This window comes from Prinia subflava, chromosome 4 (genome assembly GCF_021018805.1).
Source record: "Prinia subflava isolate CZ2003 ecotype Zambia chromosome 4, Cam_Psub_1.2, whole genome shotgun sequence".
Classification (NCBI taxonomy): Eukaryota; Metazoa; Chordata; class Aves; order Passeriformes; family Cisticolidae; genus Prinia; species Prinia subflava.
Window position 1 is genome coordinate 72,729,521 of NC_086250.1, and position 18,020 is coordinate 72,747,540.

The 18,020-nt window shown below is 55.9% G+C and overlaps 1 protein-coding gene across 1 annotated transcript; it reads right to left on the reverse strand.

Annotated features, from left to right (window-relative positions):
- Positions 1-27: 27 nt before the first annotated feature.
- On the reverse strand, positions 28-15,235 carry GDI2 (GDP dissociation inhibitor 2). The gene is made up of 11 exons (XM_063397146.1): positions 15,051-15,235; positions 8,158-8,265; positions 7,530-7,629; positions 7,039-7,173; positions 4,845-5,043; positions 4,490-4,621; positions 4,058-4,157; positions 3,018-3,189; positions 1,756-1,900; positions 1,576-1,630; positions 28-876 (listed from the first exon to the last, which is right to left on the reverse strand). The coding sequence occupies exons 1-11, from the start codon at positions 15,093-15,095 to the stop codon at positions 721-723; spliced, it is 1,347 nt and encodes a 448-aa protein (XP_063253216.1). The 5' UTR covers positions 15,096-15,235; the 3' UTR covers positions 28-720.
- Positions 15,236-18,020: the final 2,785 nt, after the last annotated feature.

Consider the following 18,020-nt stretch of genomic DNA (forward strand, 5'->3'; position numbering starts at 1 on the left):
GAAAATACTTCCACATCTTGCCTGCTCTGTAATTTGTTCTCTCAATTTTATTAAGATTAAAACACAAAGGAGCCTTAGGCACAGCTGTGTCCCAACCGATGTAAACGGGTTTAGAAGCTTAAGTGGAGGTTAAGTTCTGTGCCCAGAACGAAGCCAACATTTGCTGCTACAATAGGTGTGGGCTTTGTCCATGATACAACTTTGCCACAGAGTTAAGATTGATGGGAGAGACTTTTAGGGATGCTGTCCACAATAATGGAGTGCTCAGTTTCTATTTCCTCGACACCAGGTTTGGGTGACGTCAGCGTCACGGCTACGAGCTCACCAGAAGCACAGGATTGTGAAGGATGTTTTACAAATGATTAAAAAGACAAGGTAAGACACAGCTGTCAATGAGTTATTTCAAATCTGCACCCACGTCTACGTCTGCAAAAATAATAATAATAATAATAATAATAATAAGTTCAGTCTGCCTTTCGCTTACGAGGTTAGTCAGGAATCAGTCAGGAATTTGCCAGATTCTGGACAGCAGCCCTACTAGAATGAAATAATTAACACATGATATCCAAAAAGGGAACATTACCAGTGCAGTACTCTTCAATCTCTCAGAGATGGGATTACAAAAGCAGGCCTTACAATATTGAATTTCATACAGTGTTCATTAAGTTCCTTATATATTCATATTAGCCGATTTAAACTTCTCCTAATTAGAGGCTCTCATTACTGCTGCTCCTCCTCCCCGTAGATGTCGTTCTTCTTGCGTTTCATCTCCTCGAAGTCGAACTCTGAGCCCATCATCCTCTTGTAAATGTCCTTGATGTCGTCGCACGTCGTCTCAAAGTGGGTGGTGGCGTCGTAGGTGCGCGAGATGAAGATCTGGGGGTGGGAGCAGCGTTGGAGCCCCGCGCTGCCCTGCCCTGCCCTGCCCAGCCCTGCCCTTCCCAGCCCAGCCCAGCCCAGCCCAGCCCAGCCCAGCCCAGCCCTGCCCTGCCCTGTTCTGCCCAGCCCAGCCCAGCCCTTCCCTGCCCAGCCCTGCCCAGCCGAGCCCAGCCCTTCCCAGCCCAGCCCAGCCCAGCCCAGCCCTGCCCTGCCCTGCCCAGCCCTGCCCTGCCCTGCCCAGCCCAGCCGGGCCCAGCCCAGCCCTGCCCTTCCCAGCCCAGCCCAGCCCAGCCCAGCCCAGCCCAGCCCAGCCCAGCCCAGCCCAGCCCTGCTCTGCCCTGCCCTGTTCTGTTCTGCCCAGCCCAGCCCAGCCCAGCCCTTCCCAGCCCAGCCCAGCCCAGCCCTTCCCAGCCCTTCCCAGCCCAGCCCAGCCCAGCCCAGCCCTGCCCTGCCCAGCCCAGCCCTCCCAGCCCAGCCCAGCCCAGCCCAGCCCAGCCCAGCCCAGCCCAGCCCAGCCCAGCCCTTCCCAGCCCTTCCCAGCCCAGCCCAGCCCAGCCCAGCCCTTCCCAGCCCTTCCCAGCCCAGCCCTGCCCTGCCCTGCCCAGCCCTGCCCTGCCCTGCCCAGCCCTGCCCAGCCCAGCCCTGCCCAGCCCAGCCCTGCCCTGCCCAGCCCTCCCTGCCCAGCCCAGCCCTCACCTGGCTCTCGGTGCCCAGGTCGGTGGGTGCAAACAGGTCGCTGATGCTCACAAACCTGCAGGGGAAGGGAAAGGCTCAGGGCGGTTCGGAGCGAGGGGAGCTGGGGGAGCTCGGTTTGAGGGCTCCGGGCTGGCCCAGGGCTCAGATCTCCCCGGAGGGAGCGGGGCTGCCCGGACTCACTTCTGCTCAATGGGCTCCAGCAGGTCCAGGGCGGGCTTGATCTCCTTCTCGGGCTCGGCGGTCTCCACGGTGGTGCTGGCGATGGCGATGTACTTGCCCTGCGCCGCCACGTTGTGAGCAGAGGAGATCATGCACACGTAGATGTCTGTGGGGACAGGGCACAGCTGCAGCCCAGAACCTCCAGAGTTTCATCCCAAAAACCTCCTCAGCCTCATCCCAAAAACGTCCTCAGCCCCATCCCAAAAACCTCCTCAGTCACATCCCAAAACCTCCTCAGCCTCATCCCAAAAACCTCCTCAGCCTCACCCCAAAACCTCCTCCAGCCCCACCCCAAAAACCTCCTCAGTCACATCCCAAAAACGTCCTCAGCCCCATCCCAAAACATCCTCAGCCTTGCCCCAAAAACCTCCTCAGTCACATCCCAAAACCTCCTCAGCCTCATCCCAAAAACCTCCTCAGCCTCATCCCAAAAACCTCCTCAGCCTCATCCCAAAAACCTCCTCCAGCCTCATCCCAGAACCTCCACCAGCGTCACCACAAAACCTCCTCAGTCACATCCCAAAACATCCTCAGCCTCACCACAAAAACTTCCGCAGTCTCATCCCAAAAACCTTCTCCAGCCTCATCCAAAAACCTCCTCAGCCTCATCCCAGAACCTCCTCAGCCTTGCCCCAAAAACCTCCTCAGCCCCATCCCAAAACCTCCATAGCCTCATCCCAAAAACCTCCTCAGCCCCACCCCGAACCCCTTCCTGTGCCTCTCCCCTGCCCTGACACTCAGCACCCCTGCACTGTTTAGAGAATCGGGACTGAGCCCCATCCCTGCCCTGGGTGCTCTCCTCTCCTGCTGGAGCTGCCTGCACACGGAGATCCCCAGCACTCAGCTCCCCTGGTGGCTCCTGGAACCCGGCGGGTTCCCGGTACAGCCCTGCAGGCAGCCCTGCCCCTCACACCTCTCCCAGCCCAGCTCCTCACGAGGTTTCCCAGCACAGGCTCCCCTCACTGCTCTGAGCTGCAGCTCAGCCCTGAACCCTCCTGGGCAGGCCCTGAGTGTCCCTTCCCTGTGCCCCACACCTCCCCAGAGCTCTGGAATGCTCCGTGCTTGGATTTGCTCGGATTCCAACTGGGAATCACAGGGAACAAGCACAATCTCCCAACTCCCAACACCCCACGCTGGTGTTTTCCCCACTGGTACCTGCTCAGAAGCCCCACAGAACCTCCTCACTCAAAGGGAGCGGGCCGTGCCCGGCTCTCAGCACGCACCTGATTTCCGGTTGACCTGGTTCTGTGGAATGATGATCTGGCACGAGTTGGCGTCGTTGGTGTTCTTGATGGGGTGGCTGAGGATGCAGATGACCCGGATCACCTGGCCCACCTTGCTCACGCGGTCCGGCACGTAGCTGGGGTCGCAGATGAGCTGTTTGCAGCGAGCCACCTGCGCGGGAACAGCGCTCAGCTCGCAGCAAAAATCCTTCTCCACAAAATAACTCGGTGTTTGATCACTCTGAAACCTCCAGGCTGCACACACTTGGGTCTCTGGCATTGATTGTCACCTCTGCTCCCGGCCAGGACATGTCACTGCCACCCCAGGGGACTGAGCTGTCCTGGCAGCGCCCGCTGCAGCCAGGAGCGCATGCAGAGCTCCCAAGCAGCTGCAGCATTCCCAGCAGAACCCAGCCGGGTGCAGGAGGAGCTGCAGCCAGGAGCGCATGCAGAGCTCCCAAGCGGCTGCAGCATTCCCAGCAGAACCCAGCCGGGTGCAGGAGGAGCTGCAGCCAGGAGCGCCTGCAGAGCTCCCAAGCAGCTGCAGCATTCCCAGCGGAACCCAGCTGGGTGCAGGAGGAGCTGCAGCCAGGAGCGCCTGCAGAGCTCCCAAGCAGCTGCAGCATTCCCAGCGGAACCCAGCTGGGTGCAGGAGGAGCTGCAGCCAGGAGCGCATGCAGAGCTGCCAAGCAGCTGCAGCATTCCCAGCGGAACCCAGCCGGGTGCAGGAGGAGCTGCAGCTGTCGGAGCAGAGGGCAGAGCTGTTCCAGTCACACACAAGGAGCAGCTCCCTGCCTGAGCTATTCACTGCCAGCCCACGGAGACCTCATCCCAACTCCTGCTTGGGGGTTTACACACCAAATAAAAGGTTTGGAAAGGTTTGGGTGCAAAGGACTTCAGCCCTCACAGGGACAGCAGCCCAGCCCAGCAGTGTGGCCCTAAGGGCAGCTTTTCTCTGCTGCTGTTGTGTCAAACCCAAAGGATGAGTGAGGGCTCTGGAAAGCTGTGGGGTGGGAGCAGGGAGGGGGAAGGGTCTGTACCTCCCCCTCGGACTTGACCCCGACCACTTTGCCGTTCTCGATGACGATCTCCTCGATGGGCTTGTTGAGCATGTAGGTGCCTCCGTAGATTGCACTGAGCCTGCAACAGGAAGATCCCCTCAGCACCCAAACAGCCCTCACAGCCTGTGGGGTCTGCTGCACATGGATAAACCCCACCCCAGCCTGAAACCTCCCCAAAATCCTCTGCTTAAACACGAGGGATAAATACTCTGCCAACAGGATCTCTGAGCAAATCCAGAGGTAAAGCCCAGAGACAGAATCTCACGTGGAGAAACTGCCTTGTAATTAAGTGGAAGAATAATTAAGGACCAGAGCATTTTATGCAGCATCACACTCTGGAAGATCACACTGACTGCACACCTCCAGCTGCACACCTACCAAAAGAACCCGGAGTCAACACCAAGTGCTCACCTTGCAAATCCCTGGGGCAGCTCTCCAAGGCCATAGAGGGGGTACAGGTAGGGGCTCTTCCCGTACCGAGCCAGGGACTCGCTGTACAGCTTAATCCTGTTGATTGTTTCTTGGCAGGGTTGATCTAGATAGCTGGGAAGGACAGTTACACCATTGGGGATGTTCCCAGACCAGCAGTGCCAGCAGAGCACACCCAGAGAGCAGAACACTGACGTCCCACGGAATTTCCCTCCCCACTCTCCTGGCAGTGCTTCCCTTTCACGAGCACAGATTTTACTCAGGAACCCTGGAAGTTTACAATGATCAATCGATCAATCCCAGCCCCAAATGCTGGGATTTGGGATGTCCCCCTTACTCATCAGTCCTGTAGAGGGCGAGGGCGTGGCCCGTGAAGTCGATGACGTCCTGGCCCAGGTCGAACTTCTTGTACACGTCCCTCATGGTGCTCTTCTTGGGGTCCACGCCCTCGAAGGTGCGCGCGTCGTTCTCGTCAAAGTTGGCCACGTACACCAGGAACTTCCTGAAGCGGCGCTTCTCGAACAAACCCATTAAACCTGGAACCAGGGGGTGTGAGAGCTCAGAACCAGGGCTCTGTGAGAGTTCAGAACCAGGGCTCTGTGAGAGTTCAGAACCAGGGGCTGTGAGAGTTCAGAACCAGGGGGTGTGAGAGTTCAGAACCAGGGGGTGTGAGAGTTCAGAACCAGGGCTCTGTGAGAGTTCAGAACCTGGGGCTGTGAGAGCTCAGAACCAGGGGGTGTGAGAGTTCAGAACCAGGGGGTGTGAGAGCTCAGAACCAGGGGGTGTGAGAGTTCAGAACCAGGGGGTGTGAGAGTTCAGAACCAGGGGGTGTGAGAGTTCAGAACCAGGGGTGTGAGAGTTCAGAACCAGGGCTCTGTGAGAGTTCAGAACCAGGGCTCTGTGAGAGTTCAGAACCAGGGCTCTGTGAGAGTTCAGAACCAGGGCTCTGTGAGAGTTCAGAACCAGGGGGTGTGAGAGTTCAGAACCAGGGCTCTGTGAGAGTTCAGAACCAGGGCTCTGTGAGAGTTCAGAACCAGGGGGTGTGAGAGTTCAGAACCAGGGCTCTGTGAGAGTTCAGAACCAGGGCTCTGTGAGAGTTCAGAACCAGGGCTCTGTGAGAGTTCAGAACCAGGGGGTGTGAGAGTTCAGAACCAGGGCTCTGTGAGAGTTCAGAACCAGGGCTCTGTGAGAGTTCAGAACCAGGGGCTGTGAGAGTTCAGAACCAGGGGGTGTGAGAGTTCAGAACCAGGGGGTGTGAGAGTTCAGAACCAGGGCTCTGTGAGAGTTCAGAACCAGGGGCTGTGAGAGTTCAGAACCAGGGGGTGTGAGAGTTCAGAACTAGGGCGGTGTGAGAGTTCAGAACCAGGGCTCTGTGAGAGTTCAGAACCAGGGGGTGTGAGAGTTCAGAACCAGGGGCTGTGAGAGTTCAGAACCAGGGGGTGTGAGAGTTCAGAACCAGGGCTCTGTGAGAGTTCAGAACCGGGGCTCTGTGAGAGTTCAGAACCAGGGGGTGTGAGAGTTCAGAACTAGGGCGGTGTGAGAGTTCAGAACCAGGGGCTGTGAGAGTTCAGAACCAGGGGGTGTGAGAGTTCAGAACCAGGGGCTGTGAGAGTTCAGAACCGGGGCTCTGTGAGAGTTCAGAACCAGGGGGTTGTGAGAGTTCAGAACCGGGGCAGTGTGAGAATTCAGAACCAGGGTCTTGTGAGAGTTCAGCAGAATTGGGGTTTTGTGAGAATCCAGCAGTAGCAGGGTTTTTTAAGAACTGAGCAGAATTGGGGTTTTGTGAGAACCCAGCAGAACCAGGCTTTTGCAGAACTTCAGTGACTTTTGTGGCTTTTCCATTACCAGCAGTGGGTGAGAACCACTGAGTGTGCAAACAAGGATTGGTTTGGGTTGGAAGGGACCTTAAAGGTCCTTTGTGCCACTCCATGGGCAGGGACACCTCCCACTGTCCCAGGGTGATCCAACCTGGCCTTGGGCACTGCCAGGGCTCCAGGGGCAGCCACAGCTGCTCTGGCAATTCCATTCCAGGCAGGAATTCCTGCCCAAGGAAGATTTTCCAGAGGTGCTGCTGAGCACATCCCACACTGGAGCTCATGGAATGCCCTCTAGCCCCTAAAGGATTTCACCACACTGGCATTGGTTTTATTTGAGGAGTGAAATTGAAGCGGGCAGCAATAAAGGTTTGAGGTGCCACACGTCAGAATTAGTCATTGCAATTTGCCTGCGATGTTTTTCACACACTCAGCTCCAACAAGGACACAACATCAAACATTTATGGCAGAGCTGGGAGCACGAGCCCCAAATGGAACCTCCTGAGGAGGGAAAACACTGCCAGGTTCTCACTGAGCAGGCAGCTCCAGGGAAACAGGGCTCAGCAAACCCAAGGCTCACACTGCGAGGGGCGTTTGAAGTCACAGAGGTGCAGGAGAGCCCTGAGGACGCTCCTTAACACACCAAGAAAATCCCAAGGGATGGGCCTGCCCCTGTTTAGGGGATTCAGAGGGAACAGAGAAGGTGCAGCTACTCACTGGAGGCCAAAGCTTCTGCCTCAGTGGAAGGAACTTTGTAGATCTTCCCTCCCTTGTAGACGAAGCTGCCCTCGATCACCTTGAAGTCCAAGTAACGAGTGACTTCTGTGTAGAGCAGCATCTTTACCAGCTGACCTGCAAGGGCACAGTCAAACACGGACACACAGCTCCCGAGGCAGCTCCTCCAACACAGCCAGCCCTTCCCCACGCCCAATTCCCGCTGCAGGCTGAGGAGAAGCTAAATTGGACTAAATTAATTGGGACTAAAGGCACCAAGCCTTGGCTGGGATCTCTCAGCTCTTCCTGCAGCAGGCACTGCTCAATCCCTCCGTGCCCTGCAGCTCCAGGATGAGATTCCAGCAGCCAGGGGCTGACAGGGCCCTGCTCTAGAGCAGCCAGCACTGGAACACTGGGATTGAAGGCAGGGATTGTAAGGAACGCCAGGGCCTGTCCCATTCCAGCCCCAGCCCGAGGAGCTCAGCATCACTCACCATTAGCCATAAGGAATTTTGGAATGAGGTCCACGTTCCAGTCTCTTCCCCGCCCCATGGACTCTGGTGGACTTCCCGGGAGATTAAACCTTTTGTAGAGCTTTGGAGAGAGAATACAGAAGTTATTATAGCCCAGGAAATCTGTCTGGGTGTCAGTTCTCCCACACATGCACACACTTTCCACCCCCACAGCTCCAGGCTAACACAGGCTCCTCAGAGCCAGCTCCTGGCTGCAGCTTGAGCTCCCAGCTGAGTTTGGAACACGCACAAACACATCCAGGGAATTGTTACAGCAGGAACCAGGCAGTAATTCTGCTCATCCAGGCTTTCCCCATCCAAGGATCTGGGAATTCATGAACCTGATGAACTGTTTAACACAACATTTAGTACAATTTACAATTTAGCTGAGGATTTTAACATCCAGCTGTAACAGCTCTGGAACGCTCCGTGCTGGGATTTGCTCAGATTCCAACTGGGAATTACAGGAAACAAGCACCAAACTCCCCACACTGGTGTTTTCCCACAGAACCTCCTTCCTCACAGGACACCCTCAGAGGGATTAACTGGAAGCCAGCCCGAGGCTCGGTGGGAATAAAGGACACAGGGCCGGGTGTGTCCCCACACTTACATCTTCCAGGGGTGTGATGGATGCGCTCTCCCCTCCGTAGTAAGAGTTCCGATCCATGTGAAGGACTTTCTTCCCGTTCACTGACATGATCCCGGAGAGGATGCATTCCTGCAGGGAGGAAAGGATGCAGGGACAGGTGAGCTGCACTGGAGCCTCCTGCTTCCTGTTTTTCCTGAGGAAGGTTTTTCCTTTCATGTCCAGACAGCTCCACTGCAGTACCTGCAGAGCCCTCTGCACACAAGCACAGCAGGGCCTCATTCCAGAATTCAGGCACCTCTTGAGGCAGATAAACCTCTTCATAAATTTATTGTCTGGCAAGCAAAGGGTTAGAGGTACACAACCATCACCCATCAGAGGAGTTTTTTGGGAATTCCATACATTTGAGCCAAAGGAAAATCTGTCCTCTAACGCTATCAGTTGAAGGATGTCCACAGTGAGGCAGCAGGAAAAATGAAATCCTACCTGGACTTCAATCAGCCTCCTCAGAACCTCAATTATTAATTGCTATTTGCCACACTGGGACGCTCAGGAAAACCAACAGCTTCTCTCAGAGAGCAGCACAAGGAATAAATGAAAGCATTGGGGTGCTTTACCCTTGCTGTGTCCCCACAGAGCACACACAGGCTGCAGAGCCAGCTTAGGCCTTGCACAACTCAATCCCCATCCAAACACGACTTTGCACTGGTGCTGGCATTCCCCAGCCAAAGAGCTTAACACAAACTCCAGTGTTTGTGTGCTTAGGACAGCTTATCTTGGAGGTTTTACTGCTCCTGCTCGGCCTCAGCTCCCTGCAGCAGCAGAGTTGTGGCTGCACTGAGCTCTCATTCACCACCACGGCCTCACTGGTGGGTGCTGGCCACATTTCATGTGAGGGGTGGGCTTGGAGCAACCTGGTGCAGTGGAAGTGTCCCAAGGTCCTTTCCAGCCAACCATTCCGTTTGTAAATCCCCATGCAGGTGCTGAGAGACGCCAGCGCTGCCATCGGACAGGATTCCCCCTGCAGAGCCCGGAGTCTCCTGAGATCCTTCCTGTTTATCCCCAGGCACCTCAGGCAGGGCTCTCCTCCTGTGTCACTTCCTGCTCCTGTGGAAGGTTCATTCCCAGTGCAGGTGTCAGTCAGGAAAGCCCCAGCACCAGGAGCTCCCCGCTGTGGATTGTTTGTGTAAATGCTGACTCCGGTCAATCCCTGGAGTGAAGGAAGCTGTAAAATCAACTTCCCCGGCCGCAGCAGCTCTCAGGGGCTGTTCTGTCCTGAAGGTCAGACATGTGCAGCTGCAGGGATGGCTGGCAGGGATCTCTGGCTGAGGATTCGCTGTGCTGCTGCTTCCAGGTGGCAATGGAGAAACCTCCTCCGTTGGGATAGCATCTGTCAGCCACCAGGATGTCACAATCCAGCCAAGGACCCGAGGAGCAAAGCTGGAGCTGCCTCACAGCCAGGACGCTCTGAATTCAATCCCTGGAGTCACGGGAGATTTCCAGCACGGTGCCCACAAGGCTTCATGGTCACCACGTGACTGTGAGGAGTGACCACGGCGCTTCCCACAGGAGCCCTCTGTGATCCACAGCTGCTCCTTCCACTGTACCATCCTTCCAAAGATCCAAAGATTCCAAAGATTCTCTCCTTTTTTTCCCAAGAGGCCCTCCCAGCAGATGCAGCTGCACCAAATCCCGTGTGAAGTCACTACTCAAGGCCTACAACTCTGAGTAACCACAGGAGTAGAAGTGTTAATGATTAACCACACCCAAGGCGGGACTGTCACACCAAGGGCGTCATCACCAACCAGTTAAACTCACAGAGCTCAGTGGTTCTTGCTCTGCCCTGTGATTTATCCCCTCTGGAACATCTCTGGAACATGTGCTAGGTGGTGGCACAGGACTGCAAGTGTCCACAAGGAGGCCAAGCAGGATTTCACAACTCAAAAGGAGGGATGGGGCTCCAGTCAAAGCTGCACCAGCTACATCCGCTGGTCTGGCTGTCAGCTGATTTCAGTCACCCACTCAGCCTCAAAGCATTCCTGGCTCTGTTTTATCACAAGAGGGAGTGTGCATCCCTTCCTCAGGTCATCACCAGCATCCCTTGGAGCGAATGTGGGCACCAGCAGAAGAGATGAGAGGCCTTCAGCAGCTCTTCATTCTTCCTCCACACCCCCCAAACGCCGCCGTGGGGATGAGGTGGAGCTGCTGCGCTGCTGTTCATTAACCCGGGGCTCACTGAACCCGTCCCTGCCATCAGGCAGGCACTGAAATCCCGCACAGCCCTTTCAGGCCGCTTCCCCTGCAGGCCCTAACGCTGCACAATGGCTTTATCCTCCCAGCTCAGCAATTCCTGCTGCCGCGGAGCCGCTGCCGTGCGGCTCAGGGAGCGAGGAACACACACGGCCTGTGCCGATAAGGGGAGGGCTGGGGAGGGTTTAGAGCGCCAAGCGAAAAGGGGAAGTGTCCGAGTTCGAATCTGGGCAGTTTTTGCTGTTTTGTCAACGTGGCCACCACCCCACAGGAACAGGGAGCAGCTGCTGAGAGCAGCAGGGCACAGCAGGGAGAGCCCCGGGGATCCAGACCCAGCAGAAGCCTCACGCAAATCGCAGTCCCGCCGCTGCTACAATGCACCGCCCCAGCCGGCTCAGGTTACGGGGCTCCCGGAGCGCACTGTGCTGCTGAATGAACGGCAGGGCGCGTCTGGGCGCCCTCGGTGCCTCTGCAGCAACACCCAGCACTGCACACGGCCAGGAGAAGCCGGCGCTGGGAGTGTGGGGGCAGCACATCCAGCGTGCATCCATGGAAATAAAAATAAGGAGTAACTCGGAGGTGGTGGTGTTTCCATGCTTGCCTAAGACCGTCAGGTCTTTCCTGGAGGGCAGGAGCCGGTGTGAGCAGCCCTTGTGCGTGCAGAGGCCTTGAGGAACGGAGGGAAGCAAGGAGGTTTCCGTGGACTTTCTCCAAGTAGGGCGGCAGTTCAGCGAGGCTCAGACAGCCCATGGAAACCCGAGCCAGCGCCGCTCCTGTAACGGCGCCGAGGGGAGGATTGGGCACTAAGCACCGAGCAAAATCCCTTCGGCCTGGGGAGCGGCTCTGGCACCGCCAGGCTCGTTCTTCGAAAGGCAGGGCCGTGTGTGGCCAGAGAGAGCCTGGGAGGGACCTCTGGAGACGCCTGGTGCTGCCTGGGCAGGGTCACCCGGAGCAGTGACACAGGCAGCTCCTGACCCAAAGCTCTGCTCATCCTGCTGCACAAACAGCTCCTCCCTGCACTGGAGCAATGCCCTCGGCCACCAGGGGATGATGCAAGGGACAGTGACACTCCACACGGCCCTCAGTCACTGCGAGGCTCTGTAAATAAATATATCCTGAAGCACTGAGCTGCTCTGCTCGCACAGAAAGTGAATCTGTATCTTTGGGATGGATTTGGATAGCTTTAGCATGGGGAGGCAGCTGGCAGGTAAGAGGCTTAGGTCAGGCTGCAGAGAGTGAAACCTCAGCAGGAATACAGCATTCACCTCCTGGGCTGAACTGGAGGGTTCATTATCCCAAAATTCATGGAAAATAACTTTGCAGAAGCACAGAGGGCAGATAACAGAGCCTGTACCGGGCACAACACCTCCCTCCAAAATAACCCAGTGAGGAAGTACGGAGCCACTTCCACACCAGAGAGCTGGAAATTACGGAGAACTGAAAAGAGAGGTGTGAAAATACAACCACGAGGAGCTCTCCGGTCCGTGACCACTGCACCAGCTTAAACACGAGTTTGTGCAGCAGCTCTGCAGGAAGATGATCCCTAACCTGCCACACACCACACACATGGAAAGCCTAAGACAAGGGCCTTAAAGCTGCTAAAGCTGCAGACCTGGAGAAGCCATTCCCACCAGGAATGAGGCGGCTGGAGCATCTACCAGCCTGGCCCTTCACCCTGATCCATGCAGGAGGAGCCACGGAGCCCATTCCAGCTGGGGAAGTCTGAGGGGTTCTATCAGCAGTAATTCAGGATTATTTTTCCCCACAGGGCTCAGACACATCTCTATGAGCTGGCACTGCAATGGGGTCTCTGATTAGCACACAGAAGGGAAAAGCTGAAATAGTCTGAGTGCCACTAATCCCAGTCCTAAAGCTGCCTTTAGTCCCTCATTACTGGTTGAGGAAGAGATTAACACCTGAAATATTCATGCTGCACTTCCAGCTCCATCCCAGTGGTGCACAGACCCAACCAGAATGACCACTGCAATGGGTGCATTTGTACTCTTTATAAAGCCTTCAAGGACTCACTCTTCCTCTTTAAACCAACAACTGAAGTTTTCCTTTGGAAAAAGAAAAAAAAAACCTAAAGATCAGCAGCAGAGACACAACCTCAGAGCTCCAGGAGGGGCCTGATGGGGACCAGCAGCAGAACCCAGCTTCAAGGAAAGGGTGGTTGCAAACATCACCAGAACTTCCACGACAGCTCCTTTGGAAAAGGAAAGGAAGAGCTGGATTTGTTTCCAGCTCCTTTTCCTCGGGAAGCCAGCGCTGGTACCAAAGCTCCAGGAGAAACCTCCCAAGCTCATCTGAGTGCAGGAGAGCCCCTGAGCCCAGCCTGGTCCAGCTCTGCTCCGACACCACTCCCAGCACAGGGGTTGAGCCAGCACCAGGAATTCCAGGATGGCTGCACCAGGAGCTCTGCTTTCCATTCTTTTCCACATGAGCTGCTCAAGACAAGATGAAGTCCACCCTAATTGGTATTTCAGAGGGAAAGCCAGCACAGCAGAAGCAAAATACGAGCTCCTGAATATTCCCAGGCTCTGGAGTTTGGTCAGCACACCTCAAAACACGGCCCTAATTTATTCCTTTTAACTCAACTGCTGCTCATTAGCAGGAGCTTGTCTTAAAAGTGATTTCACAAGAGGCCTTTTGTCAAATTTACACTGGCATTTGTCAGTTTGAGATTAAGCCCTGCGTTCACCAACTTGATACCCTGCTCACACTAAAGCATAAATTAACATTTTAATGGAGCTCGGATCTATTGGAGGCCCCTTCACTACAAGCTCATTATATTTCTCCTCCCCAAAAGTCCCTTTCCCTGCTTTGCTGAGCCAGGGCCAGGCTTTAGGACAGACTCCAACTTTCCCTATCAAAGGGAAGAAGCTTTTTCCTCCTAAGCCATTCGTGCACCTCAAAGGAAGAGCCTTGAAAGGAATGAAAGCAACTGGGAAAGTTGGGTGTCCCCTCGAGCAGACGCTCCCACACTTCACAATTTCCTTTGTGCCACATTCCAGGTTTGTCACCCTTCTCCCCAAAGCCAAAAGAGGGGGAAAATCACCCAGCTCTGCCTCGGTGGGCTCCGGTGTCAGCAGCCACGACGCGTCTGGCAGCTCCATCAATCACAGCGCCCAAACCACAGCAGGAAACGCGTGGATTTCAATTTAATCACCATCCCCAGGGCCAACCCCAAAGGGATCCCTTTATCCAGCCACCTCTCCCCACGAACAGGAGGGAACAAAAGCAGGAAAGGCCGTGGCACAGGAGGAAAACCTCTCCACCATATTGGATTTTCTTTCCCCCCTTCTCCACACAATGCCTCGCGTTTGTAACCTGCAATTCGCCCTCCCGCGGCATCCCCCGGCCTCCGGGGATGCGGGCACCGGCAGAAATCCCCCCGCAAACCCCCGGGCAGCGGCACCGCCGTGGTTTTTACCCCCAGGGCTGCCTGCGGCGAGGGCTGCATCCTCCACAATAGGACAAAGCCCCGCCACGGCTCCATCCCCTCCCTCCGCCGCACCCCCATCAGCTGTCAGCTCTCCTTAGGGATCACCGGGATGCAGCGACATCGCAGGAAGGGGGATTTTTCTTTTTGGAGGGGGGGAATAAGGGAAATTTGACAGGCTCGCCAGCCTCCCATCCCCCTCCTGCTGCAGTCAGGGCTGGATGGAGCCGAAGGCTGCAAAGGCGGAGCGGGGATGGGGATGGAGAGGGGGGGGATAACCACGGCTGCCTCCACCCTGCGCGGACCCGCAGCCACGCTGGGTTTGTGGTACCGGGAGGGGAAAGAGATGTGCGAAGGGGAAAGAATAAGGTAATAATTTCAAAAATAAATAGGAGGCAATGAATGCCCGTCGGCGTTTTATTGTCCGAGTCTCCCCACGCCCTCCCTCCGCAAAACAACCGCATTTCCTGGGGGCCCCTGGGAACGGCGGGGATCGGGGGTGTATCCAAACACGGGGAAATGTTGTAAAATATATATAAATCACAAATAAAACCCCCACCCGGGGGTCCAGTCAGGGATGGGGAGAAGGATGATCCAGGGGATGGGGATTGGGGATGGGATTGGGGCTGGGGGGTGCTGCGAGAATTAGCGATGGGGAAATGACCCAGGGGGGTCACACACACCAGAGCCCCGGGGAAATGCTGAGGGGCGGGCGGGGAGGATCCCAGCCCGGCTGGGGATGAATGGGAAAGGATCCAGGGTGGGGGTGGGACCGGAGCCGGGGGGGTGCTGTGGTAATTAATGACGGCAGAAAGCACCCAAGGGTCCCCAAGGGGGTCACACACACCGGTAATAGTGGGGATGGGGACGGGGGGAGACAGGCAGAGGCGGGGGGGGTTACGATGGACAGATGACAGCTGAAGAAAACTACCTGAATGGGGCGAGTGGGGTGATAATCAGGTGAGAGACTGGGGAGGGGACCGCACACCCTGGGGGAGGGGATAAAGACCCGAGTGCCCGAGGCAGGGGGGGCTCAAACCCAGGCTGGGGGGGAGGACCAGGTGCTAGACGGGCAAAAGGACAGCGGCGCCGGGGTGGGTGAGAGATGGGGAAGGGGGTCACCCGCAGGAGCCGGGGGATGGCGGAGGGGGGGCGGCGGGGCGGGGCAGGGCGGCGGCCGCCCGCAGCAGGCCCGAGGCGCGAGCGGGCGGCGGCTGCTCCTCACCGTGAGGCCGGTGCCCAGCACGATCACGTCGTACTCCTCATTCATGGCGGCGCGCGGTGTCTCGGGAGTCTCTCGGCCGGGGCTGAGGCGAACCGGGCGCTACGCGGGGGCCGCGGGAGCGCGAGAAAATGGAGCCGCCGCCGTGAGGGGACCGCGCCGGGAGGGGCGGGGCCGGGACACCTGCGCCCCGCCCACGCGTCTGCCAATCACGGCCCGATGCGCCACGCCATTGGCTGGAGAGGCCGTCACTCAAGGGGCGGGAGCGCTGCGCGCGCGAGCGGCGCTGCCACCGTGGTGGAGGCGCGGCGCGCATGCGCAGTTCCGTGGCCGCCCCTACGGGCTCCGTGTGCGCCGGGGGGATCCTTTATATGGGGGGGGGTCCTAAATTTGGGGGTGCTCCTTAATTTATAGGGGTTCCTCAGTTTGAGGAGATCCTTTATTTACTTGGGGGGAACTTGAGTTTAGGGAGGCCTCAATTTGGGGGGGTTCCTAATTTGGAGGGTCCTTTATTTTGGGGGAGGCCTTTATTTGGGGTGGTCTCAGTTTAGGGGAGCCCTTTAATTGGGGGTGGTCCTCAGTTTTCATGGATCCTCAGTTTGGGGGATTCCTCAGTTTAGGGAATTTCCTCCACTTGGAGGGGGGGCCTCAGTTTATGGGTATTTTTTTATTTGGGGACAGACCTCGGGTTTGGGGGGTCCTCAGTTTTTTGGCTCCTTAACCTGGGGGTGTTCTTCTATTTGGGGTATCCATCAATTTGGGGGAGTTTTCAATCTGGGGGGGTTCCTCCATTTAGAGGGTCCTCAGTTTGAGGTTTTTTCCCTCAATTTAGAGGAAGATCCTCTATTTGGGGAGGTTTCTTAATTGTGGGGGTCTTCTGGGTGGGTCTGTCGTTTGTGGGGGATTCAGTTTAAGGGGGTTCTGTATTTGGGGGAAATCCCCTGTTTGGAGGATCCTTAATTTAAAGGGGGTCCTTAATTTAAAGGGATTGAATCCTTAATTTAAAGGGATTTTCCTTAATATTGGGGAGGTTCTCAGTTTAGGGGGTTCTCTGGGGAGCATCTTTAATTTAGGGAGGTCCTTAAATTAGGGGGGTTGTCAGTTTAGTGGGGTCCTTAAATTAGGGGGTTCCTCAATTTAGGGGGGGATTAACTGGACCCCCCACTCCCTCCACATCCGGAGCTTTTCCATCCCACCCCAGGCACCCCACGAACCCCTTGTGATGGGAAATTTGCTAATTATCCCAACAAACAGCCATAATTAGGCTGCATTCCCACTTCCCAAACCCCGCTTTTCCTTCTCCCATGCGGCACCTCCCACATTCCCCCCTTTCCACCCCACAACATGAGCTTTTCCTCTTGTCCTCATAGGGAAAATCCCAAGGTTTTCCAGAGGATTGGAGCTTTTCCTTGCATTTTGGGGTGTTTTTTTTAAAATCCTCATCAGTGCCCCATCTCCAGTTCCCGGTGGGGAGCAGGAATTCCCAGCTGAGGGTTGGGATGACGCCCCATGGATGGGAATCCCTGGGAAGGAGCACGTAGGCAGCGGGCACGGCAAAGCCGCTTACGGCTCCCGTGGATTAGGCACCCGTGGGGGCTTAAGGCATCTTAATTTGCTCCCAGGGCTCTGGATTTCCCTCTGGGAGCACTGGGAATGATGGGGAAGCTCCCAAAAATCCTGCCCGTGGTGGCTCGGGGTGGGAGCAAAGCCCTCCTTTGGAAATGGTTTGGGTTTTTGGGAGGAGGAAAGCTGGAGAGGCGGATGGTGATCCACAGGGAGGCCCCGATTCTGGTGGCCAAGGATCAGGTACGGGATACCAGGAAGGATTCCAGGAAGGATTCCAGGAAGGAGGGAAGGATTCCTGGAAGGTAGGAAGGGTTCCAGAAAGGATTCCAGGAAAGAAAGATTCCAGGAAGGAAGGAAGGATTCCAGGAGGGAAGGAAGGAAGGAAGGATCCCAGGAGGGAAGGAAAGAAAGATTCCAGGAAGAAAGGAAGGAAAGAAGGACTGACCCCAGGAAGGAAGGAAGGATTCCAGGAAAGGAAGATTCCAGGAAGGAAGGAAGGAGTCCAGGAAGAAAGGAAGGAAGGAAGGACTGATTCCAAGAAGAAAGGATTTCAGGAAAGAAAGATTCCAGGAAGAAAGGAAGGAAGGAAGGACTGATTCCAGGAAGGAAGGATTCCAGGAAAGAAAGATTCCAGGAAGGAAGGATTCCAGGAAAGAAAGATTCCAGGAAGGAAGGAAGGATTCCAGGAAAGAAAGATTCCAGGAAGGAAGGAAGGAAGGAAGGATTGATTCCAGGAGAGAAGGAAAGATTCCAGGAAGAAAGGAAGGAAGGACTGACTCCAGGAAGGAAGAAAGGATTCCAGGAAAGAAAGATTCCAGGAAGGAAGGATTCCAGGAAGGATTCCAGGAAGGAGGGACAGATTCCAGGAAGGAAGGAAGGATTCCAGGAAGGATTCTAGAAGGGAAGGAAGGAAAGATTCCAGGAAGAAAGGAAGGAAGGAAGGACTGATTCCAGGAAGGAAGGAAGGATTCCAGGAAAGAAAGATTCCAGGAAGGAAGGACTGACTCCAGGAAGGAAGGAAGGATTCCAGGAAAGAAAGATTCCAGGAAGGAAGGGAAAAAGTCCAGGAAGGATTCCAGGAAGGATTCCAGGAAGGAAGGATTGATTCCAGGAGGGAGGAAGGAAGGAAAGAAGGGAGGTTGGATGAGTCTTGGAGCAGCCTGGGCCAGTGGGAGGTGTCCCTGCCATGGCACTGGATGATCCTGAAGGTCCCTTCCCACCCAAACTATTCCATGACTCCAGGATTCCTTGTGGCTGGCCAGACCTGGAATTTCTGCCCCAGTGCCAAGGCTGGAAAAGATGGAGGAACAACAATTCCAAAACCCTGTGCCCCTGGGCTCTGCTCCAGGCAGCCATTCCCATGGGAATGTGATGGGATTCATTCCCGTGGATTCAAAGGTGGAAAAA

Coding starts and splice junctions, on each gene's coding strand:
- GDI2 (XM_063397146.1), bottom strand. CDS start 15,095: ATGAATGAGGAGTACGACGTGATCGTGCTGGGCACCGGCCTCACG. Junction 4,158..4,489: donor CTGCCCCAGGGATTTGCAAG/GTGAGCACTTGG, acceptor TTCCTGTTGCAG/GCTCAGTGCAATCTACGGAG. Junction 3,190..4,057: donor GGGTCAAGTCCGAGGGGGAG/GTACAGACCCTT, acceptor GTTCCCGCGCAG/GTGGCTCGCTGCAAACAGCT.